The sequence below is a fragment of the Mauremys mutica genome, chromosome 7 (assembly GCF_020497125.1).
Source record: "Mauremys mutica isolate MM-2020 ecotype Southern chromosome 7, ASM2049712v1, whole genome shotgun sequence".
NCBI classification, from domain to species: Eukaryota; Metazoa; Chordata; order Testudines; family Geoemydidae; genus Mauremys; species Mauremys mutica.
Window position 1 is genome coordinate 94,653,112 of NC_059078.1, and position 25,666 is coordinate 94,678,777.

At 45.9% G+C, this 25,666-nt stretch overlaps 1 protein-coding gene across 1 annotated transcript in view; it reads left to right on the forward strand.

The window, feature by feature from the left end:
- Positions 1–14,411: 14,411 nt before the first annotated feature.
- The window catches only part of MINPP1 (multiple inositol-polyphosphate phosphatase 1), a 38,197-nt gene continuing 26,942 nt past the window's right edge, over positions 14,412–25,666 (forward strand). Inside the window, exons 1-4 of the mRNA XM_045023003.1 lie at positions 14,412–15,083; positions 16,577–16,774; positions 19,242–19,339; positions 22,768–22,901. Of these exons, the coding sequence (XP_044878938.1) occupies positions 14,492–15,083; positions 16,577–16,774; positions 19,242–19,339; positions 22,768–22,901 (1,022 nt within the window). The 5' untranslated portion in view covers positions 14,412–14,491. The remainder of the gene's footprint in view (positions 15,084–16,576; positions 16,775–19,241; positions 19,340–22,767; positions 22,902–25,666) is intronic.

The window sequence follows — 25,666 nt, forward strand, 5'->3', positions numbered from 1 at the left end:
ACAAAAAGTTGCAAGATCTCCCTGTTAACCTCCTTTTGGTGCTGGCCAAGATGGCCGTTCACCACACCAGAAGGAAAAAACTAGACAGGGGCATTCTGTGACCATTGGGCCTATTTCCAGTCCCTGGCCAAATTGTGACTCTGGGAGGAGTTCCTCTGGGCAGCATACATGCTGACTTCATCCATGCTCCAGGGCTGGAGCACCCATGGAAAAAAATTAGTGGATGCTCAGCAGCCAGCTCCCCTCTCCCCTCCAGCACCTCCTGTCCACCGGTGGCCCCCACTGATCAATTCCTTTCCCTCCCTCCCAGCAGGGTTGACTAACATCTTGCAGAAGGACTGGGGGGCATGCTCCCCCCCCAAAATTTTGGTTACCCTTTTTTATGTTGGTAACAAGTAGTTCACTTTAGACATGATGTTTTATAACAAGGACCTCATGCTCATATTGTACAACTTTGTGCCACACTCACACCCTGCTCAAGGAAAACCCACTCAGGCTGGGCTACCCATAAGACTTAGTCCCCAGAGGCCTAGAAGGGTCAGGAGAAGACACTGGCCAACTGAAAGCCAGTAGGCCAGTTAAGAAAACTTCCCTGCAGTCTCTCAGAGGGCAGGCAAATTGAGATTGGGAATGAGGAATGAACAAAGCCAGGTCAAGGCCTTCCTTCAATGTTTCTCTGAAGGCACAGAGAGCCAAATTCTGAGTTAATTATTTAACCGTTTAAAGACTGAGGCTAAACATATGGCACCAGCCATCCTGTTCTGAACAGACTGCTCCAAGCAAACCAAGGTAGAGAGTGCCTGCAGAGCCAGATTTAGCCCAGCAGGGGTGCTATAGAGCAGCCCCACCTGTGTCACAGACCATTAAAAGACCGTATCTCATTCAGTTCCAGAGAAAGTGCGAGAGATTGAGGCAGAAGACAGAAATAGAAAGAAGCAACAATTTAAAGGATTGGGGGAGCATCACTTGGAGACAAGAAAATATAGAAGGAGTGATTGTCCAAAATCCTTTTTCCAACATTGGGGGTCGGGAAATCAAAATTTAAAGTAAAATTCCTAGACAAAGAAACTTAAGATAATTAAGGTTGTAAATATTATTTAAAAAATTACTAGCTGCAGTTTATAAAATAAAACAAAAGGAGAAAGTAATCTATTTTTTTTAAATAATTGGAGATATACCAATCTCCTAGAACTGGAAGAGACCTTGAAAAGTCATAAAGTCCAGCCCCCTCCTGCCTTCACTAGCAGGACTAAGTACTGATTTTTGCCCCAGATCCCTAATGTCAACTTCAAGGATTGAACTTATAACCCTGAGTTTAGCAAGCCAATGCTCAAACCACTGAGCTATCCCTCTCCCACAAGCAAGCAACTGTAAACTCTGGGATACATGAGGAGTTAGTGTTAGAGTGGCAATTTCAACCAATTCTATACATAGGAGAGTAGTGAGATCCCCTGGGTCCTTTGGCTTGTAGTGGAAAAGTGGAGATGATCAAGTGTTTTTTTTCTAGTGGTGTTCATAGTGAGAATAAGAGATAAAGTGCAAGATCATTATGCACATGCAAATCCAGGTCTTCATGGGGAGTACTTGTGTGATTAAAATTAATCAAGTGCTTAAGTGGCTGGATGGATTGGGGCCTTAAATGTAGAAATGATTTTATTAAATTGACCATACCTCTGATTTGTTTTTCTTGCATTGACATAATGGGTAACAGATCAGCTGTGTGCTGGGGCTCTGTTCAGCAATGACAGGATTGCCCCAATTCATCTTAGCTCATCAGCGTTCAGATTTTTGTTGTAGTTGTCTTTTTTTGCAGCCAGCTTTATTTCTGCTTTGTAATCAATGAGCAGCATTAGTTCCGTAAACAGGGCTTGCCATGGGCTAGCTCCCTTTATTCTTCCATTTCTAGAGTTGCCTGTCCAGCAGTACTGCTTTCTGTAATATGGCTTCGTGCCACGTTAGCTTGGATGTGTCATGGGGGACCTGTACGCCTCTCCTAACCAGAGACTTTCATTACTCTGTGAGAAGATGATTGTGATCATCAAACATGTAGCCTATAGAGCTAGCTTTCGCAATTCTTTTCTTTAGCAGTAACACAAGGAACCTACAGGCCTGTACCCTGGAAGACATTGGCTTCAGCAGTTAGCATAAGACTTGAGGCCTATGAACTTTGGCACATATATGGCCTAACATTCCCTAAATTTTGGGGAACTTGGAAGGGAGTGTTTAAGGGGGAAGTTTGTCCTTAATGACACCAACCAACCACAGGAACATGAACTAACACCAGCTTTTGGATATTTTAGGATGGGAACAGCTGCAGATTTCTGACCACAAGAGTACCATGGCTACAAATTGACATATATGATAATAAGTTGAGATCATTAATATACTCATCTATAGGAGAAGTGTACCCCAACATTAGTAGGGTGAGGAACTACAAATAAGGAAGAGGGGAGACACCCCTACTGAATAGGCATTAGACAGAGTGACATCAGCATAACATATTTTAAAAGTTGTATCCCAGTCTGTGGACAGAAGGAGAGAGAGATGTAGTCCAGAATGATAATCAAACCACTGGTGATGAAGAAGATAATGGCTCACATTTCAGGTTGTTCTGCAAGGGCTGGTGTGAGTATATGGATGTTCAGATGTGAATTTTGTATCATCTCTCTTCACCTTGCTGGGTTTGAGTGTTTGTAACTTTGCTAAATGGATTAATAAATTACAAATACAGAAGTCCTCCTAAAGTGTGTGTGTGTTACTTTACATCGGGGTTCACAACTAAACAGTAATTTTAATAATACTGGGCCTTATATTAAGACAAGAACCTGTCAAACCTCAGAGTGATAACTGGGAATTCTTAAATAATCAAGATATGATTTATTAATCAGGCTACACACATTGCAAAGTAACTCCATTTAAATTTTTCAGGATTTCTACTTTCAGTGTTGCTTTTCCATGCAATATTCATTATTCCAATTGCTATTACCTAGCTGGGGTTCTCAAACTGGGGGTCGGGACCCCTCAGGGGGTCATGAGGTATTTACATGGGGGATCATGAGCTGTCAGCATCCACCCCCAAACCCCACTTTGCCTCCAGCATTTATAATGGTGTTAAATATATGAAAAGTGTTTTTAATGTATAAGGGGGGGGCTCACAGTCAGAAGCTTGCTGTGTGAAAGGGGTCACCAGTTCAAAAAGTCTGAGAACCCCTGATCCAGGCTGAATCTCATTTTTTGTTATTTTCTTGTCCATGTTACTTACCCCTTTAGGTCTCCTTTTTTCTCTATCCTCACTGGTGTTTGTGCCACCCACCTAAAACATAAGAAGTTGCTTTTATTCACTACTCCCAAATCTGTTCAAAGACAAGATGTTGGGTGGCTGATAGGACAGGAGGCGTAAATTTTTATACGGAGTCAATGGAATTTATGCATGCATATGAATGCGGAATTATACCCCAATTTTTTTTTGTGGACGCCCATTTAAAGGAATTGCCAAACAAAACATATTTTCCCTTTAAAATACATGATATAAATATGGGTTTTTTAATTGTTTTAAATAATTATCAGATCCTCAAAACCCTCTCTTTGGCAGATCTGAAAGATAATGATGCCATGCAAGGCTGTAGTCTGAGCTGAAGCTCTGCCTCCCCACAACTGGACGAAGGGGATACTAACTTTTAGAAATATTGCCCTGCTTGTGCAACTGAAGTCAGTGGAGCTCTATGTAGTGATGGGTATGCCCTTCCTGATTAGAGTGTAGCACTAGTACCTCAGGTTGCTGCTCAGGTTGAAGTCTTGTTGAGCATCATTATTCAAGTTATCCAAAGATATTCAGGGTCCATTACCAACGAGAGGGAACTGACACCTAGAATTTCTAAACCAGTGAAGTGTAAAAAAAAAAAAGTTATTTGCAATTTACAATTAATACAGGTGTAGAATAAATATTAAATTAAAGTATTAGGGTTAGTTTAAGGTTGATTAAGGAAATATATGTGTTCTAAACAAAGTCGCTGTTTAGCAAGTAGAAGGAAGGCCTTGACAGTAATAAGTTATAAGTCAAAAAAGAATAAAATAGGGAGGATGTCTGGATTAAAGAATAACTAATAAGATAAGTATCAGAGGGGTAGCCGTGTTAGTCTGGGTCTGTAAAAAGCAACGAGGAGTCCTGTGGCACCTTATAGACTAACAGATGTATTGGAGCATAAGCTAAGTATTCACCCACGAAAGCTTATGCTCCAATACCTCTGTTAGTCTATAAGGTGCCACAAGACTCCTTGTTGCTTAATGAGATAAGGGGAAGCTTTTAAAAAGCCCTCTCACTGACAGAAGTGACTGCAGGAAGTTATAAATAAAACAAAGAGAATCTGTCTTAGAAAGAGCCAACATCAACCTTCCCACACACATAACAGTCTTAATTTAAAGAGTAAGGCCTATATAAACCCAGCTGCAACGAAAAAGCTATTGATCAGCTGGAAAAAGGAGAGGCTTTGGGGGAAAAGGGCATTGTAAATCTTATCTGAATTAAGACTGCAAAGAAGGGTGAACAGTTTCAGGTTGGTTGTGAAGTAGCAATTGGCTATGCAATTTGTTTGTTGAAGGGTATAAAAAGAGTTCTGAATTTAACGATTCTTTGTCAGACCCTAGGCTTCCCCTATTTGTGTGTACACTGATCACATGCTTATGAATTCTTTCTTACTGAATTGGGTGTAATGACTGCTTATTCTTTAGGCTTTTAGGCATGGTTAGAGCAATTGTATGACATACTATTTGGTTTTTTAATTTAATAAAGGAATTTATGGTTATGGTAGTTTTGTGGTAATATCCCTGTATTACTGATCATTCCAAAATATTCTTAATTCCAACAGCTCTTCAATATTTTGGCTTTGCTGTTGCAAAGAAAGCCAAACAACTGCAATCAGAAGCTCAGGCTAAACAAACTCTGCTCCTGGTGCTGTACTAAGAATGCCAATTATACTTTTGACAGTTGAGTCCACATAACAACCAAATCTCTGTGCTTGTTCACACAAAAATACTGTAGGTGAAATCATTGGTTGTGAAAGAGAGGACATGGCAGAACATTCCCATATTCCATAATGCAGGGCCGGCTTTAGGCTGATTCCCCCGATTCCCTGGAATCGGGCCCCGCGCCTTTAGGTGCCTTTTTTTTTTTACTCACCTGGTGGTGGTCCGGGTCTTCGGCAGCATTTCGGTGGTGGGGGGTCTGCAGAAGACCCTGAGCGAGGGAAGGACACCCCCCCCCCGCCGCCAAAGTGCCACCGAAGACCTGGACTGCCGCCGGGTATTCGAACCGCGCCCTGCAGTTCCTAAAGCCAGCCCTGCCATAATGCTTCAGACATTCTGGAACATTCCCACACTCCATGCATTCCATAACATCCCTTCTGGATTATTCCCATTCCCCAAAATGTGCTGGGACATTCTTGGGCTCCACCCCTCACCCCTTCTTTTCTGGAATGTTCCCATGCCTATTTATTTGGCATATGCCATCAGATCAAGCCAAGCCATGGAGTTATTATCAACCATGTTCAAGGCACAAAGACCTCCAGGAAGTTAAGTAATTTTGCAGTTCTCAACAATGTGGGTCAAGGTTTGTGGCTGTCCACATTGACATAATGGACTGTCTCTAAAATGCCACCGAATTTCTACTGAAGCACAAATTCCATGTCTGGTACAAAACTGGTTCAAAAGGCTCCATTGCCTTCACAGTAAACCGAGCCTAACTTATAAACTATATTAGAGTCAAGAAAAGTTTCTCACTACATGTTTTCAGCAGTCTTACTGACTAAACTGTGTAGGTCACGACCCTTCCCTCACAGTCCAACAACTGTTTCCCTTTTCTCTTCAGGTGTAGTGAATGCAATGGGGAAGGAAGGGAAGGGATGTTTGCCCCTCCTTTTTATAGTTTCAGTCCCCCTCCTGGAAAACACTTCCATCTGGTGGTATTCCCTGCTGGCTTTTTCTCACCTGTTTGAGCTTTCTTTGTTGCCTCTGTTTACTGCTTAAATTCCTTTGTCTAGGACAGACCTGTTTGCCAGCTTCCATTTGGGCAGGGCTGTGGGGTTTGGAATGTGTTAATAACACCATACACAGGACTCTTATAACTTCACATAAAATATGTCAGCATTGAATCAGGATAATAATGACTGGCAAATTATGAGTTTTCAAATGATACCTTACAAGGCATATTTTGAACAAAGATTAGTACAATAGGGTGTAGGGTGCCAATACAAGGGTATAGTCTGTCACACATGCATTCTGGGCAATTTCTTTAACTTTGAAGCATTTTGGACTGTGGCCCCTAAACAGGAGAAGATGAGGGTAGTAGGGATGCCAAGGGGCAGGGAAATGTGGAGAACAGGAAGTGACTAAAGAAGGCAGGTGGGTGACTGAGCTGATGCACCAGAATAGGGGGTGGTTAAAAAAACAGAATGGGTGGGGTAGAAGACTGAGTAGAAAAGGAGAGGGAAATGGAGGCAGAAAGTAGGTACCTATTATGGTATCTGGGAAATGGTGGGCCAGACCCACCCAAGGCTAAATGCCCACTCCCTCAGCCCTGGGGGATGAACCACTGAGCCCAAATGACTTCTTGGGACAACAAATGAGAAAACAGGGATAGGAGTGTGGGTCAAGATTAAAAATAGGGATCTAGAAGGAGACATTGAGCAGAAAACACTGACTGCTCCTTAAAGGTGTCTAAAGAGTCAGTGGACACTGCCCAGAGAAACTCTGCCCGGAGACATGATTGGACAAGGGACCAGAACTGGGACCCACAGTCACAGAGCCTTTTCCCCCACACCATTCAGCTTCCTCTTCCTGGTTTAGTGGATGGCCATCATTTAGAGGTTCTGGAGGAGCTGGAAGAGGGGCTGTAGCCTGATGCACTCTACACCAGGGTCTCCCTCTTGCCACAGAAGGGATTGGTGTCGGGATTCCTTGAACAGCACCAGGTACACATGACTCCATGAAGGCACTACCAGTTAATATCTCCAGTGACCATAGAACCAGAGTGAAGTAAAGACTACCCCACTGGAGCTCCCTGCACTCTACAGATGCAGCAAGTCCCATCACTTGACATCATCACGGGACATGAGGGCAAGGAAGTAGATGGCATGCAGCATGAGTGTGTACAGATGTTGTCTATGTGCAGTTTGTAGATGGACTGGCTAGATGGTGTTGGGCTGACTCAGGTGGTGTGTTGGGCCTAGCCAGGAAGGCTCATGGGTCAGGGGGCTCCAAAGTGAGAGGTGGAGGCAGGGGGGAGCACTTTCCCGCAGGGCCTGCTTGAGAAAAGGGAGAGAGGCAGGGATACGGCTGCCCTCATTTCCTGGAACATGCTAAAGGGAAAGCGCAAGTGCCATGGAGTCCACCCAGTCTGTCAGACCATAGTCCAGGAAGTCTCTGAGTCTGGTAACACAAGCCGGGGCCAACCTCTGGTGCACCAAGCTGGGACTCCACCACCTGCACATGAAGGTGTGGGCTGTATAGCAGGAGTTCTATAAGGAGAGCCTCCCCATCAGTGGCCGCTATGGATCTGGCCGATGAAAGTAGCTTCCGGTCCAGACAGAAGCCAGGCAGCTCAGAGAAGTCTTGGAGAGACCTTTCAGGTGTAGATAAAAGAGCTGCGATCATACAGAATGAAGGTAAGGAACATGGAAGGAGAATGGAGAGTAGCACAAGCTGGGGGGGAAGGATAAGTGGCACCCTTTTCCAAGCAGTCAGTGAGGACTCCAGCTTTTTGGCTGGTTGAATTTTGAACCTGACAGGATTAAGCACAAGTGGGGTGATGAGTGGCTTTCCTCCTAAATTCTCAAAAAACAGAAGGTGGAATAAGTTACCCTCCTGGCTGGTTGGCTGGTTTGTTTATAATGTCTTGATTTTTCAGTTAGTCTCATGACTGGGCCTGGGAGTGGGGTTTGACTGATGGGTTATCAAGAGCAGGGGCAGACAGTTTCCTCCTTTCCCCACCACACATTCCCCACTACCCAGCAAACTGAGGATGTGGGTATGGCCCTGGAGGTAGCCTGGCTTTGGTGCTCTAGGCCAGTGTTTTTCAAAGTGCGGGTCGCGACCCAGTGTAAGGCACTGGGTCGCTTTAGTCAGCACCGCCAACCAGGATGTTAAAAGTCCCATCGGCGGTGCTGCCCAGCTACCTGTTCCGACACCACGCTGTGCTCTGGAAGCAGCCAGCAGCGGGTCTGGCTTCTAGGCAGGGGGGCCACAGGGCTCCGTGTGCTGCCCCCACCCCAAGCACTGGCTCTGCATTCCCATTGGCCAGCTTGCGTGCCTCCGCCTAAGAGTTGGACCTGCTGCTGGCTGCTTCAGGCGCAGCATGGTCCACGATGCCAGGACAGGCAGGAAGCCTGCCTCTGCACCCCAGCAGCAACCCTGAATGGGAGCCGATGGAGGTAACCCCATGCCCCAATTCCCTACCCCAGCAATGAGCACCCCCAAACCTGGAGCCCCTCCTACACCCCAAACCTCTGTCCCAGCCCAGAGCCCCCTCCCCACACCCCAATCTGCTGCCCAGCCCTGAACCCCTCCTACATCCCAAACACCTCATCCCCAGTTCCGTTGGGTCGCAGGCATCAACAATTTTCTTCAACTGGGTCTCCAGAAATAAAAGTTTGAAAACTACTGTTCTCGGCAGCAGCAGGGGGTGGGAGCCATTTTTACAAGCAGACCATCGCTCCCAGCAGCAAAGGTTATTGAAGGATACTGTTGACCACACCGTTGATTTTGGGTCAGACACAGCCTTAAGGCACCTTTATTAGAATACAAATATGCATATAGGGAAGGTCAGCATGGCCCCACGCAAAAGGGGGGGATAGCTGCCTTGTCTTTAACAGATTTCACCAAGCTTATAAAGGCTAAAACCACAAAGCATAATTACACATCACACACATTATACTTTATTAACTCCTTATTTGGCATACTTTCTTACTTTTAGCGAGCCTGTCACTGCCCCTCACCATCTAGGGTTTTTCCTGTTATTGTCCCAAATGTGGTTTTCGTTGGTAGTCTGCCTGCCTTTGGACCCCTGCTTGCGGTTACTTCTACAAAAGCTCTTGCTAGACTCTGCGTATTACAGCTGGGCACCTTAGGGCCGCTTGGTTCCTCTTTTCTGCTTTACTTCCTGGTGCCCTTTATACAGACAAACACATTTTGCAGAAGTATTAAACTCATTGCTTATATATGCTAGTAGGGCAAGGGGTTAAGGCCTACAAATTACACCAAGCAGCAACGGGGGGGGGGGTTAAGGTACGCTTAAAATTCTGGGCCTATAAGCGGGGTGGGGGGATATTTTCCCTATCAATACTGATCTGCTAGAATTGTGCTACTTACGGTATACCGGGCATGCTCAGTTCAGCTGCTGAAGCCACTGCCCTTATACCATAGGATTCTGCTAGCTGCTTTTGACAGGTGTTAAAAAGTGGCAAAGGGGGCGAATCGGAGGAAGAGGGTGGCCAGGGTCTGAGCAGGGGGTGGAAATTTACTGGTCTGGGGGGCGGGGCAGGCTCCAGCTTTTTTGCCTCCCCAAGCGGTGAAGAAAAAAAAAAAAAGAAAAGCCCGATTGAGTGGAGCGATTGAGCTGCCGCCAAAGTGCCGCCAAAGAGGAAGCGAGGCACTGAAGGCCCCACTGCTGAAATGCTGCCGCAGACCTGGACATGCCATCCCAATAACGGACGGACTGCCGCCCCAGGCACCTGCTTCCTTCACTGCTGCCTGGAGCCAGCCCTGCTGAGGGGTCAAGCAGCTGGAGGCAGCAGCAGTAGGAGAGGGGCTAAAGGGAAAATCAGAAATGGGGGGGAGGAGACAGAGTTAAGCCCTGGAGTGAGGCACAGGCAGAGGGTTTCAGAGGGCTAAACCCAGCACAGGCAGGGGCACAGGCAGTAAGAGTTACCCCAGTGGCACTGAGACACCATTCCTTTGCAAAATATTTTGTTGGGTGAGCAAGAGGCTTTTTTATTTGAGCAAAGTGGCTTTTTTGTATGGGCACAAGAACTGAGCATGCTCAGTAACATCTGCTGAAGCCACTGCCCTTCACTCTGCCCTTATTAGCCATAAAAATCCGCTGACCGCTATTTACAGGGGTTAAAAAGTGGCAAGGGGGGTGAATCGGAGCAGGAGGGTGCCCAGGGTCAGAGCAGGGGGCAGAAATTGACTGGTCAGGGGGGTCAAGCAGCTGGAGGCAGGATTAGGAGAGGGGCTAAAGGGCAAAATCAGGGCTGTGGGGGAAGAGCAGGAGTTAAGCTTGTGGTGAGGTGCTGGCAGAGGGCAAAACCCAGCACAGTCAGGGGCATAGGGGGTAACAGTTACCCCAGTGTGACTGAGACACCATTGTTTGCAAAAATGGTGGGGGGCAGAGGGGCTTTTTTTATTTCCCCTCTCACCAGAGCCAGCTCTGGCTTTTTTGCCTCCCCAAGCAAAAAAACAAACCAAACCAAACAAACAAAAAAAACCCAACCCTGTGGGGTGGCCGGAGTGGCAAAGCAGAAAAAAATAAAATAAAATTAAAAAAAAAACCTGCAGGGCGGCTGGCGCCACGGTGCAGGGGGACTCCCTATGCTGTAGACGTGCAGTGGAGTGCGCGCCCGGTCTAGCGGGGAGAGAGGCAGGGAGAAGGAGTGGGGGGGGGAAGAGAGAGAAGGAGGGCAGCCAGGGCTTCAACGGAGCACTCGCCACACGGCCCCTCCCACCATGCCGCCTGCCGGGAGGACTCTGCGCCGCTCCGGTTGGGTGGGAGGGAAGGACACGGCTGCCCTGCCAAGTTTGCCACAGGGCTCTCCCCTCCTCCACGCCACTGCCCTCTACAGGGTGGCCAGAGTGGCGAACCAAAAAGAAAAAAAAAGGCGACTGGAATGCCACCCCAAGCACAAGCTTGCTCGGCTGGTGCCTGGAGCCGGCCTTGCCTCTCACAGACAGCACCTCTCACCATCGGCTTCCCAGGGCTGGGTTCTTAAAGGCACAGGCATCCCAATGCCTAGTCAATGCATCTCCTCTTTTTCTGATCTAACCTACTGAGGCTATGTCCACACTACAAATTTCAGAGTGCTGTCGCGGGTGCCAGTGCTCCTGGTAATCCATCTCGATGAGGGGATTAGCTCCGAGCACTGGGATCCTAGCACGTCTACACTAGCGCTTTAAAGCACTCAAACTTGCTGCACTCGGGGGGGAGGGGAAAGGGGTGATTTTTCACAGCCCTGAGCCAGCAAGTTAGAGTGCTTTAACTTGCCAGTGTAGATAATCCCTGAGACTTAATTCAGTGAAACATTTTACATATATCCCCTCAGAAACAAAGAATCCTTTATTGCTGTATCTGACTGCGTAGAGTCTCCGAGCAGGTTCCCAAGCTGTCTTATCTGCTGCTGGGAGTCCCTGATTTTTTTCTTCTTTCTTCTCATTTTTAGAGCAGATGTTTATTCTGTTGGATCATCTGACTTCCACTCTGACTGAATTTCTGGCCTATTGTCAAAACTTTGTTTTGAGTCAATCCACCAATGGTGTAAATACTGGTGGTCAGACCAATAGTCCACCTAATCTAGTATCCTGTCTTGTGACAGTGGCCAATGCCAGGTGCTTCTAAGGGAATGATCAGACCAGTCAGTGACTCATTGAACCATCCCATTGTCCACTCCCAGCATCCGGCAGTCAAAGAACATTTTAGGGACATGCAGAGCATAGGCCTGGATCCCTGATTATCTTGGCTAATAGCCAATCTACTTATCCTGAGGGACTGATCTAATTCTTTGTTCAACCCATTCATAGTTTTTCCTTTCAAAATATAATGAACACACATCTCCAACCCCAAGATACCTTTACAACCACAAGAATTCTAAAATCATGAGTTATACACCCTCGAGTGAAGAAATTTTAATAAATAAATGATATCTTTTTTTTATGTGCCTCTTTGTTCCTGAGCCTGTAGGGTGCAGTAAGGCCAGTTCCAATGCCTTGAGTCTAAACATCTGAATGAATCTTAGTCTACCCTCATACTCCCAAACATTTAATATACCTATGGCCATATCTACAGTTTAAGTGTGGGTTAACTCAAGTTATGTCACCATAGAGTCACTATGGTTACTATGTCACCTGTGTGCATGCTTCCTGGACTCCTTGCCTCAGGAGTCAGGGTACTCACCAGAAGCACTTGTATAGATTCAGAGTGAGGTGCACCATAAATAGATATCCCACTGTCCACCCACTGTATTTTGGGAAGCTTTGGTTTGGCAGTGTATGCTGGGTACCAAACAGGTCAGACGGGGTGGTGGTGGCCATGGGATCAAACTTCTTATAATGCATTATTAACCATCCACTAATTTTATATGTATCCCATACATAAACGTATACATAATGTTTACACCTTTTTTTCTAAACCCACTAACCTGCCTGGCCCTCCTGTCTGCCATTTCACACAGAATCATGGAGCTTGCATGGCTCTGCACTATTGTCATGAGCGTTTGCACCCAAAGGTGCATGCTCGTTTAGTATTTGCAGATCAGCAAACATACAAGTAGGGTGTGACATTATACTTACATTCTTTATGAAAATATGCTTATGATATGGATATGACATAGCTAATATATACTTTATGCAAGATGGCTGATGTGGGGTATCATTGCAAAACTTAAGACCTATTGACTGTGTTTATCCAACCTGTATGCATGTAACGTTTGTATCTGAGGCTAGAAATATTGACCATGTCTCTGTATTTAAAATGTGCTCTGTTGGATGAGGCCAGGCAATGTTAGTGGCTTATTCAAAGAATGCACAAACACATAAAGATTATCCCAGGAACTGTGCCTCTGAATGGGGACTACTTGACCAAGATAAGATACCTCTACATCAGGGGTAGGCGACCTGTGGCATGCATGCTGAAGGCAGCACATGAGCTGATTTTCAGTGGCACTCACACTGCCCGGGTCCTGGTCACCGGTCCAGGGGGCTCTGCATTTTAATTTAATTTTAAATGAAGCTCTTAAACATTTTAAAAACCTTATTTATTATACATACAACAATAGTTTAGTTATATATTATAGACTTATGGAAAGAGACCTTCTAAAAATGTTAAAATGTATTACTGGCACGCAAAGCCTTAAATTAGAGTGAATAAATGAAGACTCGGCACAGCACTTCTGAAAGTGGACTGTTCTGTCCAGCCCACCTGAGCTCCCGGTAGGGGAGGCTCCCCCGGCCCCCTCCTTCGCCCCCCCCCCACACACAGAGCCTCAGCATGCCATGACACCGGCACCAGCACTCTGGACCGTTCGTGGACAGCTCTGGTAAAGGGGTGGGGCTGCAAGCTCCAGCAGCCACGCAGCATCCATACACACTGCCCTGAGCAGCATGGTAAGGGGTCTGGGCCAGGGCTGGGAGGAGGGGTTGGATAAGGGGCAGGGAGCAGTTGGAGGGGGCGGAGGTTCTGGGAGGGCAGTCAGGGGACAGGGAACGGGGCGGGGTTGGATAGGCATGGGAGTTCCAGGGGTCTGTCAGGGTGATGGTGGATGGGGTCAGGGGACAGGGAGCAGGGCAAGTTGGGTAGGCAGTGGGGTCCTGGGGGGCAGTTAGGGTGGGGGGGGTCTCAGCAGGGGGTGGTCAGGGGACAAGGAGTAGGGGGGTTGATGGGTTGCGGGTTCTGAGGGGGACAGTCGGGGGCAGGACATGGGTGGGGGTCAGATGGAGGGGCAGCTGTTTTGGGAGGCACATGGGGCTTGTACTCACCAGATGGTTCCCTAACGGGTCTTCGGCAGCACTTTGGCGGTGGGTCCTTCACTTGCTCCGGGTCTTCGGCAGCACTGAAAGACCCACCGCTGATGTGCTGCCAAAGACCCGGAGCGAGTGAAGGACCCGCCGCCGAAGTGCCGCCACAGGAAACTGGTTCTTAAGATTTTGACAACTCATCACTGAGTACACTTATAAAGTTTGTGAAAATTTAAGGTCTAGAAAACATGACCCATAAAGGAAGATTGACATATGATAACATATGAGGGAAGATTGAAATATGCTAACAGTTTTCAAGAATGTACAAATAAAGTAGCATCTTTTTACAAAAGCTTTTTCTTACAGTCTATAGGTATCACTAAGTGCTACAGTTAGCACGTTTCTACACGTAGCAATTTCACATAGACAATCGTGCAAGAAACTGCTATCTGTAGGCATTTGCTACAGCAGGTAGCAGTGTAATACCATAGCAGTTTTTTACAATCTACACGTATCGATAAGTGTTACCGGTAGCACATTCCTACACGGAGCAGCACCTACACACAGCTCCCAGCTCGGCCTGGCTGAACCCCGGAAGGCAGCGGCGAGGGGGCCAGGCCAGGGCGGAGCATAATACCGGCTGCTTCCCGGCCCGCTCTCTGTCACGGTGCAAGCCCCGCCCCGCAGCAGAGCTGGGTCCTGAGTCCCGTCCTAAGGGAAGGCTCCGTTTCCCCTGCCCGGGTGTCTGTGCAGAGCCCCTGACGCCGGCCTCCCCATGGCGAGCTGCTTCCGCGGCCCCGTCCCCGTCCCGGGGCGCCGCTCGCTGCCGCTGTTCCTGCTGCTGCTCCGCGTCTCCCTAGCGCAGGAGAGGGCGGTGGCCACGTCCCTGCTGAGCGGCTATTTCGGGACCAAGTCCCGGTACGAGGAGGTGAATCAGCACCTGCTGCAGGACCCGCTCTCCCTGGGGCCCCCGGAGCCGGGCTACCTGCTGCCCTCCGCCGCCTGCGCCCCGCTGCAGCTCCGCGCCCTCATCCGCCACGGCACACGCTTCCCCACCGAGAAGCAGATCCGCAAGCTGGGCCAGCTGCACCGCCTGCTCCGCAGCCAGGCGCGGCCCTGCGCCGCCGCGCAGCAGTTCGCCCGCTGGGACATGTGGTACCAGCCAGACATGGACGGGAAGCTGGCGCCCAAGGGCCGCCTCGACATGGAGCAGCTGGCCCAGCGTCTGGCCGCCCGCTTCCCGGGCCTCTTCTCGCCGCAGCGCCGCTTCGCCTTCGCCAGCAGCTCCAAGCACCGGTGCGTGGAGAGCAGCGCCGCCTTCCGCAAGGGGCTGCAGCTGGCCCTGCACCGGCAGCCCCCGGCCAGAGGTAACGGAGCGGGAAGGGCTGGCCTGGGTGCCCCGGCACACACACCGGGGGGGGTGGGGGGAATAAAATGGGGCCCTGCCTGGGACTGGCCTGGGGGCCTTTGGGCACGAGCACACACCACTGGTGCAGGTGAGGTGGAGCCCTTCCCGGGAATGGCCTACGTGCCTCCAGCACACATGAGAGGGAGGGCTAAGATGTGGTCTTGCCTGTCCCTGCCCCCAGCACACGGGAAGTGGGGTGGGAGCCCCGCCCGGGACTGGCCTGGGGCCCCCAGCACCCATGGGCAGGGCTGAGTTGGGGGCTGGGGCCCTGCATGGGACTGTCCTGGAGGCCCCCAGCATACACCATTGGCACAGGTAAGGTAGGGCCCTGCCTGGGGCTGGGGGTAAGGTGACACTCTGCCTGGGATTCACCTTGGTGCCCCAAGACACAAGTGGAGTGTGGGATGCAGAAACAGAACTTCCCTCTCCCCACACAAGGGGAGGAGGCAGTGATGAGCTGCCAAAATCTTAACAACCGGTTCCCTATAAAAAGTTCTGATTTAAGGGGGGGGAGGGGCCAGGGCCGGGGCGGGGGGAGACATACTCTTGGGGCCGGGGGGGGCCCTGCAGGGCCTGGTCCAATTGCCCCACTTGTCCCCTCCCCTCTGGCTTGCAGCAGCCTCACCACCACTACCTTGCTGGGCCACTCAAAAAGCAGCAGCAGGACAACTCCCAAGCTCAGCTGAGCTGCCCAGTTGGTGCCGGCGGCTGGCCATGCTGCAGCTGGGGGGAAGCAGGGGAGGGTCCCGGGGAGCCTCAGCCTCCCCAGCTGGGAATCCTGGGAGCAACAGGATGATCCGGCCTGCGGACTGGAGTTCTTTGCCCACCTCCTGGCCCTTTAACAACCGGTTCTCCACAGAGGTCTAATTTTAGCAACCGGTTCTTGAGAACCTGTGGGAACCGGCTCCAGCTCACCACTGGGAGGAGATGTAAAACCCACCACTGCATAAAGGAAGCCACCAGTCCTTGAAACAATCTAGGATCGCTGCCATCTGCCGTTGTCTCTCCAGTGCCTTCTACAGCCCTAAAGACCTGTGATTAAATTGGTTTTAAAATGTTGTTGTTGTAGTAAGTATAGAGGAAAATGTTTCCATTATAGGGTAGACATAATCTTAAGAATAGTTTGGTTAGCATGGTTCTCAATAGAATCTCTATGCATATTAGGGAAAGCAGCATTAGAGCCCTGCTTGAAATGCATAGAATTGAAGCTAATGTAGTTTTCAGTTAATCTTATTGTGGACAGGGTTTAAGTCTAATAGAACGATTATAATTAACCTCTTAATTCTGACACCCTAATTTATAACAAAAAAACAAAATGTTATCTGACAGGTTGCCTCCCCATTCAGTCCTCAAACCAACTTTTGTAAACTCTGGCAGGGAATTCTTTAAATTGTCTGTCTGTTTTTGTGTGTATTGTAGGGGTTTTCCATTAAGAATTGGTTTTCCTTTCAGATATTGAGAATGAGGAGACTGAGATTAATGACAAATTAATGAGGTTCTTTGAGCATTGTGAGAAGTTTGTAACCTTTGTAGAAGAGAACGCTACAGCTATGTACGAAGTGGATGCCTTCAAACAGGGTCCTGAGATGAAAAGGGTTTTGGAAAAAATTGCGGCTACCTTGTGTGTTCCAGTGCGTGATTTAAATGCGGGTAGCGTACTTATTCTGTTTTTTGATTATTTAACTTGCATAAATGTTGTTTTCTAGGATCTTCAGATAGTTATGAAAAACAAATAGTTTAAAATGCTCTTTTATAGGCCTTTGGAAAGATTAGTGAAGACAGCATGTCATATCACTATTTGAAAAGAACAGCTTTTAAAAACTATTTCATCTACCGAAGATATCCTGACATAAATGTTGTAATACAAAGTTATAAAGAACCAGTTTTAAGAGTTTAATTGAGGAACCCTTCTGGGAGAAGGACCAAAGATACAAAGGAACCCAACATTCTGGATTACTTTTAAGGAAAAAAGTATAGTTTAAAAAAATTTGGTGAGATTTTAGTTTTACCAAATCACATACAAATTCTAGTTTTATTCCACTTTATTTGTGTTAACTTAAATTTCTTAAATACAGTATTGTGACAATGAATATTCATTATTAGTGAACAGTCAGAGAACCTACTGTAGAAAAACCCTTCCCATTTAGCCCACAGATCATATTAACGTGATACAGGTTGAATGTCTATACTTCTCAATATGTTCTCTTGAAGAAAAGGCACAGCTCATAGTCTAAACTAAAACTGGTATAATGTGGTAAATGTTTTTGTTTTTCCACATTGAAACTCTCCGGTATTAAATTCCGTGTCCTACACAAATTTTTATAGAAACTCTTATATTAGAATGTCATAGCAAAATGCACAAGTTGCCTTTGCTGCTATTGAAATAACTGATGCCTTCATAATCCTCATACCTTCAGCTAAATTGTAAGTGGACAAGTAAAATAAGAATGATTAGAGTGCTGACAATGTGTTGTGCCTAATAGGGAATTTTGTGTAAGCCTATGGGGTCATTGATAGAGAATGTAAGAGATCACTATACTTTTGTAAGTTGTAGATTTTTGTTCTATGTGAAACTTGCAAGGGATTGAGTTGGATTTGCTATCTTAAATCAGAAAAGTAGTGCATTTGTTCTTGCCATCTAGTAGCACAAATAACAAGGGAGTAAACATAGTCTTATTTCTATATCTTGTAACTATTGTCTACTGCATAATAATAATACACACCAGTAGATGTAAATTACTAAACAGGTGATGGTTACACTTGCACGTCCCTGCTCTGTGAAAGGCTTACGATCTAAGGCCCATATCATATAAACCAGGGGTCGGCAACCTACAGCATGCGTGCCAAAGGTGACACACAAGCCGATTTTTTTGATGGCACGTTGTGGCAGACTGAGCGGCTCAGCCCACCCCTGCTCTGGGATTCCTGCTGCTGGCCCCTTGCCAGCCAGGGTCCCGCCACCGGCCCCACTCAGCGCCTGCTGCTGACCTGGATGAAGGAACCCCAGGCTGGCAGCAGGCTGAGACCCCGGCTGGCAGGAGCCGGCGGCCAAAACCCCAGAGTGGGGGCGGGCTGAGACTCTCAGTTGCTGCTCTGGGGTTCCGGCTGCTGGCCCCTTGCCAGCCGGGGTCCCTGCCGCAGCCCCACTCACCTTGCTTCCAGTTGGAGTTCCAGCGCAGGCCCCCTGCCAGACAGGGTCCAGGCCTCCGGCCCTGCTCAGCCCTACCAGCCGCCAGCTCCACTCACCTCAGCTGCTGATCTGGGGTTCCAGCCACTGATCTCCTGCCAGCCAGTTAACAACTGATCACTCAGAAGCCTGTGTGCAGCTTAAAGTATCCAAATACTCAGCAAGGAAAAGCAAGGGCAAGGATCACATTAAACTGATAAGATCTGCATTTTAATTTAATTTTAAATAAAGCTTCTGAAACATTTTGAAAACCTTGTTTACTTTACATAAAACAGTAGTTTGGTTATATAATATATAGACCAGGGGTTGGCAACCTTTCAGAAGTGCTGTGCCGAGTCTTCATTTATTCACTGTAATTTAAGGTTTTGCGTGCCAGTAATACATTTTAACGTTTTTAGAAGGCCTCTTTCTATAAGTCTATAATATATAACTAAACTATTGTTGTATGTAAAGTAAATAAGGCTTTTAAAATGTTTAAGAAACTTCATTTAAAATTAAATTAAAATGCAGAGCCCCCCCAGACTGGTGGCCAGGACCTGGGCAGTGTGAGTGCCCCTGAAAATCAGCTTGTGTGCCGCCTTCAGCATCCGTGCCATAGGTTGTCTACCCCTGATAAAGACTTATAGAGAGACCATCTAAAAAATGCTAAAATGTATTACTAGCATGCAAAGCCTTAGATTAGTGTGTATAAATGAAGACTCGGCACACCACTTCTGAAAGGTTGCCGACCCCGATATAAACATTTGAGTAGGCCTATAATGCAAAATTGGAGCCTTAGCATACATCATGTGTTTTGGGCTCTGGATTGGATGTTATTTTATATTCTTGTTTATATCCTTCCTCATAATAGGAGGGTAATGCTGGGAATTGTGCTAGAGAGCAAATAAACTTAATTGTCATCTATCACTTATTTATTTGGATTTATTACAGATTTGATCCAAGTTGCTTTTTTTACCTGTTCATTCGAGTTAGCTATTAAAAATGTGAATTCTCCCTGGTGCTCACTCTTCAATGAAGAGGATGCTAAGGTAGGTGTTGCTTGTATGTAGTATTGTGGCATTAACTTTGAGTAAAGTTGTTCTGTTCAGTTTTGCATATTTATGTAAACAGTTTGTTATACAGATATTCTTAGAAAAAAGAGGTTTTAGTTTAATGTTTCATTCAGATGTAATCTGCAATATTAAAGACATTACATGATTTACTACATTTATGAAAAGCAAATCTGAGCATCAGTTAGAACGTAATGTAACAGAAATACCCATTTTTGTGTGTTAAGTGACAAATCATTTAGACTTCTAAAAGAGAAATGTCATGATGCAGTTAAAGACTCTTACCGAGACTAAACACAAGAGAGTAGAATTACTGGTAAGTCTGCATGGGCAACTGTCATTTTGGCATTTGCCTACTTTTGCATGGTTGACTTTAACCTTAAAATTTGTTTAACTTCATTCATGTTAAAAAAGCAAATTAGGAAAAAATCCAACAAATTCCATCACGTTGAACCATATTGACTCCCATGTGACTGATCAGTGTTAGAACCTCTAGATCCACAGTACAGACGTCTGTTACTCGAGCTAATTGATAGCAGTAGTAGGTTGTTGTCTACATGAGCCACCTCTTAGAGGGAGATGAGACATGTTTTACCAGTGGGTTTCCCAGCTGCTTGCTGAAAGAAGAACGGTGAGACTCCAGAATCATGAATTCTATTCCAGGTTCTGAGGGGAGGATTCTCTAGTGGTTAGACCCTTGTGTGCAGTCCCCTCCAGCTTGTCCCAGTCTCTCTCCCTCTATTTTTTAGAGCACGATAGAATTAGTGTTCAGATCTGCAAGCCCTGAAGGAACAAAAAGTAAAAAGCAAACAAATAAGCAATAAAAACCAACCGAGTAAGTACTTGTAAGCTTGTGGCTAAGGCACAGGATTTGAAGTCAGGAGATTGGAGTGCCACTCTTGATCCAGCTACATACCTTTTGTGACTTTTAGCTTGTCTTTCTCCTCCTGAGTTTCCTTATTGGTAAATTAGGATTAACATTCTTGCCTAGCTCACAAGATTGTTGAGAATAACTAGTATTTGTAATGCATATGTAGATCTTTTGATGGAAAGTGGTAAAGAACATTATTCGGGGTAACGGAAGACGGAAGGAGCCTAGGAGTGAACCTGAAGCATGTTGGGTGTGGATGGGAGGTGTTTTTTGGGGTGGGTGGGATTATTAGGGTATTGGGAAGCCTCCTCATGTAGATCCTGGCTGACCCTCAAGCCTCTCCCATTCAGTTAGCCCGTCCCCACAGCCCTCATCCCCATGGGTCTCTGCAGCCTCCCCATCCCCAGCTCAATGCTGTTACCCCACTAGCTCCTGAGCCCATGCTCCAGTCTGTACCCACCCCCAGCCATTCTGAACCGCAGTCTGTGACACCTTCCCCTCCCCACCAGAAGCTCTGTGTGTTCCACTCTGTCTTCATCTGGCTCCACGGGCAGGGTGTTGTGATGAACTTCTACACCTGGGGCAGTTCTGCAGCACTGGGCATAGAATTTTGTATTTTCCCGCATTTTGGCTAAGAAGTGCTGCAGTTCTGCCTTTTGCCCACCACGGGCCGCTGTGGCACTAGAACAGCTGGCAGGAATGCAGCCAGCTGTTCTGGCACCACAGTGGCCGCTGATGGACAAAAGGCAGAACTGCAGCACTTCTTAGGCAAAATGTTTTTTGTGCGGGGAAAATACAAAATTCTATGCCCAGTGCTGCAGAATTCCCCCAAGAGTAATTTATTTGTTTTAGAAATGTCTCATCCATCCCCTGTTCCTGATTTAGTGGTCTATAGTAGACCTGTATCATGATGTGCCCTATTTTTGCCCCTTTTATCTTTACCCAGGAAACTCACAACTGGTCTGTCTCTCACCTCTTTTTCTGAATAAGTATATATATATATTGTTGATGTATAATGTTTCTTTTTACCCTGCTTGTCCTTCATGAACAAGCTGTACCCCTGTATACCAGTCATGAGGCTTATCTCACCAAGTCTCTGTGATGCCAGTTGTTATAATTTAGCTTTTGTACTGATACTTCCAGTTCTTCCTGTTTGTTGCCCATACTCCTTGCATTATGTGTAGACTTCTAAGATGTTGATCAGAGTCCCTCTTGTTGCTCCTATGACCGTATAGTAATTTTCCATAACCCCCAAAAATCTAATCCTCTTTTAAGGTCACTTTTCTTTATACTTATTTCTGGGCTTTTGTCACTAGCTCCCTTTAAACCTAGTTTAAAGTTCTCCTCACCAGGTTGGTGGTGATTTTGGTCAAATGATCTTTTTAAAAAGTATGTTTGCCTCCAAACTAGTATCTTTAAAGGGCTGTCTCTGAGAATGGAGCTGAGGTATGAGTGTGTAGTAGAGAACTAGGAATGGTGGGACCTGGCATGCAAATGGGGAAGGGGGCCAGAGGAAGATCCCTGGCATGATAGGGCTAGGGCAGGCCAGCCAGCCAGGTTAGCAACATGAGATCAGGTACAGTAAACCACATGGTAATCAAATCAATTGGTGGTTCAAGTCAGTTTGGTGGAGTATTGCAGTCTGTACCTCAGAAGAGCTGAAGTATTCATTTGTAATGACATGTTGCTCCGGCTTTGAGGAATGCTAGGATCTTCAGAAGTCTGCCTCAGGAAGCTGGTGTAGGGGAGACAAGTTGGGGTCTTCTGATGGTGCACTGGGTTTTGGTGTCCTGTGCAGCTGCCCATAGCAGGGGAAGCTGGGCGGGCTCTGCACTCCTCATGTTGTCTGATGGGATTCACTTCAGCAAGACAGGTCTTGGCACTAGGCTCTTTAAGTTGATCATTTAATGATGCATTGTACATAAAAACAAGGTGATGACAGCCATGGAAGTTCAGGAAATTGCCTTGCTCTTCTGCTTGAAGCTTTCCCAGAATAAAAAGCTAATACAAATAGACATAGACTCATAGGTCAGAAGGGACCATTATGATCATCTAGTCTGACCTCCTGCACAACGCAGGCCACAGAATCTCACCTATCCACTTCTATAACAAACCCCTAACCTATGTCTGAGTTATCGAAGTCCTCAAATTGCGGTTTGAAGACGTCAAGGTGCAGAGAATCCTCCAGCAAATGTGCCCCATGCTGCAGAGGAAGGCGAAAAACCTCCAGGGCCTCTGCCAATCTGCCCTGGAGGAAAATTCCTTCCCCACCCCAAATATGGTGATCAATTAAACCCATTAGGAGGAGTTGTAGACTCATGCTGGAAGATCAGAAATCAGTGGCCATTTTTGTTTTTGTGTTTTTTAACTCAAGACGCAACAGTAGGCATGTACATTTTTTTTTTTTTAAAGCTGACTGATCAAACTTGCCCATTTTCCTAAGAAAGTTGTCAGTGCCATGCTATTTGTAGTAATGTCTTCATCTAGACGAAATAAATGTTGCATTTTTGTTACACATTTTAAAATCTTATTCTAGGTACTGGAATACCTGAATGACCTAAAGCAGTACTGGAAGAGAGGATATGGGTATGATATCAACAGTCGTTCCAGCTGTATTTTATTTCAAGATATCTTCAAACACTTGGACAAAGCCATTGCAGAGAGTAAAAGGTAAAAAAAAGCTTTTTTTATTTTTCAAACTTTCAACTTTCTGCACTTTGGTCATAACTTGTACGTGGCTCTAAAGGGATAGACCTGAAGGAGATAATGCTAAGAACTTGGATAATGGATCAAGAATGAAATAATGTTTGGGCTTGGTTAGCATCCTTTAGGGGACTGATTCTCTCATAAGTAATAAGGCAATATTAATTCATCATGTGCATCCTGTTTAGCCATATCAATATCTATGAATGGAGTGTCATCCAAAAATATTCATAAGATATGGAGGAGTTTTCACCTTGTTTTATGACCTGATCTTTCCTCCTACACACACACAGTTCAATGGCTTTAACTCAAACTTTTAAAATTATTTATTTTCTTATCTGAGAGAGAGCTTTGCAAGTTATGGCCCACAGGGAAAACTTTTGAAGTAGTTAAGGTGTTTAGCACACTATTTTTTGTGTTGTAATAATTTCATTGAAAAGGAGAAAAGTACTTCTTCACATTATTTTATTTTTATTACCATAATCCCTACGAGCCCAAATCATGGACCAAGACCCATTTTGATAGATGCTGTACAAATGCAGGCCAAAAAAATCTGTCCTTGCCCCAAGGAGCTTAGTCTAAAGACGATCCCTGTTTGTTGGATTAACAAAAGCCTGTGCTCTATTTTTTTTAAATGTTATTGAATCATTTAAGACTTAAGTGATTAGCCAGCAGCCAAATCTGAAAGAAATTAATCATTTTGATTTAGATAGTGTTGATGATGTGTTCCAGCTCATTAAGAACAGCATAATTTTAAGAGATGTCAGGTTAAAATCATTAACAACAAGGACATTTGTGGTTTTTTTGTTTAAGTTAAACTGAAAATGTAGAATTTAACTTACTTCTTACCAGTAATATATCAGATTGGATACTAAAGGTAGGTTTGTTCAGATATACGTGTATTTTCCTAGTTGTGTTTACTCTGATTCTCCTGCTACTGGAGGAAGATGACTCTCTTTTTTTTTAATTATTCTAAACCAGAGGTTTTCAACCTGTGGTCCATAGACCCCTGAGGATCCACAGAGTATGTCTAAGATTTCCAAAGGTGTCCACACCTCTATTTGAAATATTTTAGGGTTTCAAGAGTTCCTAAGGATACCACCACAAATGGGAATCTCCTTCAAGAAGTTGCTCAAAGGGATGTCCTTTCATCCCCTTGACTGCCCATAATCATGGATGTTAGCCTATACAAGTAGGGAGCTTTTGTGGGAAAGGCTGTGGGCAGTGGTCATTCATGGGGGAAGTTGTCCATCAACCATCTGGAAAAGGGAGTGGTAACGTTAGCTCTTGTAGCTGAGGTTTTAGAATGAAGCATGTAGTTCAGTAGAACAAGACCACAGTTATATACCTCCTCCAGCCAGGGGTTATGAACTAAGATGTCGATTTCAGTGGCTAGCTGCAACGTGTTGCATCAGAAATTCAAAAAAGCACTCGTGCTCAGTGGGGAGGAAGGCGGCCTCCAAGGTACATCTTATCTCTTTCTCTTATCTCTTTCTGAATAGACCTCTGTGGATAACTATTTTATTTAGTGGTGGAAAAAGAAATTTTCGAATTCCTTCAAAGGCTATTAGGACAGTGCTTAGTTTTGTCATAAGTAGAGAGCACCCTTGTTAAAGATCTGCAAGGCAGCTGCTTTGGGTTGATTGCACATTATTGTAGAATGCAGTGGATGGGATGCTATAGTTGAGCAGAAGGCTGCTTCAGGAGCCTGTAAGGCGGTAAACCCAGCATCATCCAGAGGTGTCGCCACCAAATTTCATTTCGGTGGATGCTTGACCACCAGCCAGGATGCGGGAGCATTTAGATGCCCCCACGGGTGCCATGGCTCCCGCAGGCACCACGTTGGGGACCCCTGCTCTAGAGATGTCCTGGGAAACTCACTTAGCTTTAAAAGTTCACAAAAGTTCAAATAGTCCTTTGAAGCTCATAACTCTTTTCTGGATTTACATTAGTCAGGTCTTGTCCGTAGAGATGCTACATACAATAATACATAAACATTTCCATTTTTAATACAGTGAACTTCTAAAATACTTAAACTTCAGTAAGGTATAACTGAATTCAGTTTATCCAGGATATTATAGGAAATTTCTAAATATGTCATGTAGTGTAGGGTCCTATGAAATCTGTGTTAACAAGAATATGGACAGAATCACTGAATCAAAACATTTAATGTGGAACCCTTTTCTCCCTGGCACTAGGACTGCAGTGTCAAGCAGGGTGGGCTGCACAGCTGAGCTGGAATCAAGCTGCTCCATATTGAGAGCCTCCTGATCTGCTGTGCTATGCAGAGCTGAGGAGGAGGGCTGGGGACTGATGTTGGAGTGTCGTCCCCCCCCTCCCCCACCAGTGTACCTGGTCTCCACTGAGCTGGGATTGGAGGGGGTGGGGGTAGGGAGGCACCTCTCTGTGCACCAGATTCTGCCTCAGTAGCAGTTGCTGCCAGCTGCTGTCTGAACAAGTGTTCAGGCTGGTGAGATTTGTGCTTAAAGAGACTCTCTCTCTTTCCTGCTCAACACACTTTCTGTCTGTCTCTCTCTCTCACACACACTTCTATGTTACTTTTACTGTATATCTGCAGAATGATTTGTTTAAATTGTTGGATTTTTTTGTAAAATCAGTTTTTCCCATTGCAATGCAATTCTGATTATTTGTATGCATTTAAGGTAAGGCTACTTATTGTCAACATATCAAACAATTTTGATTAAAAAAGCCTCCGTAAAGATGGAAATTTT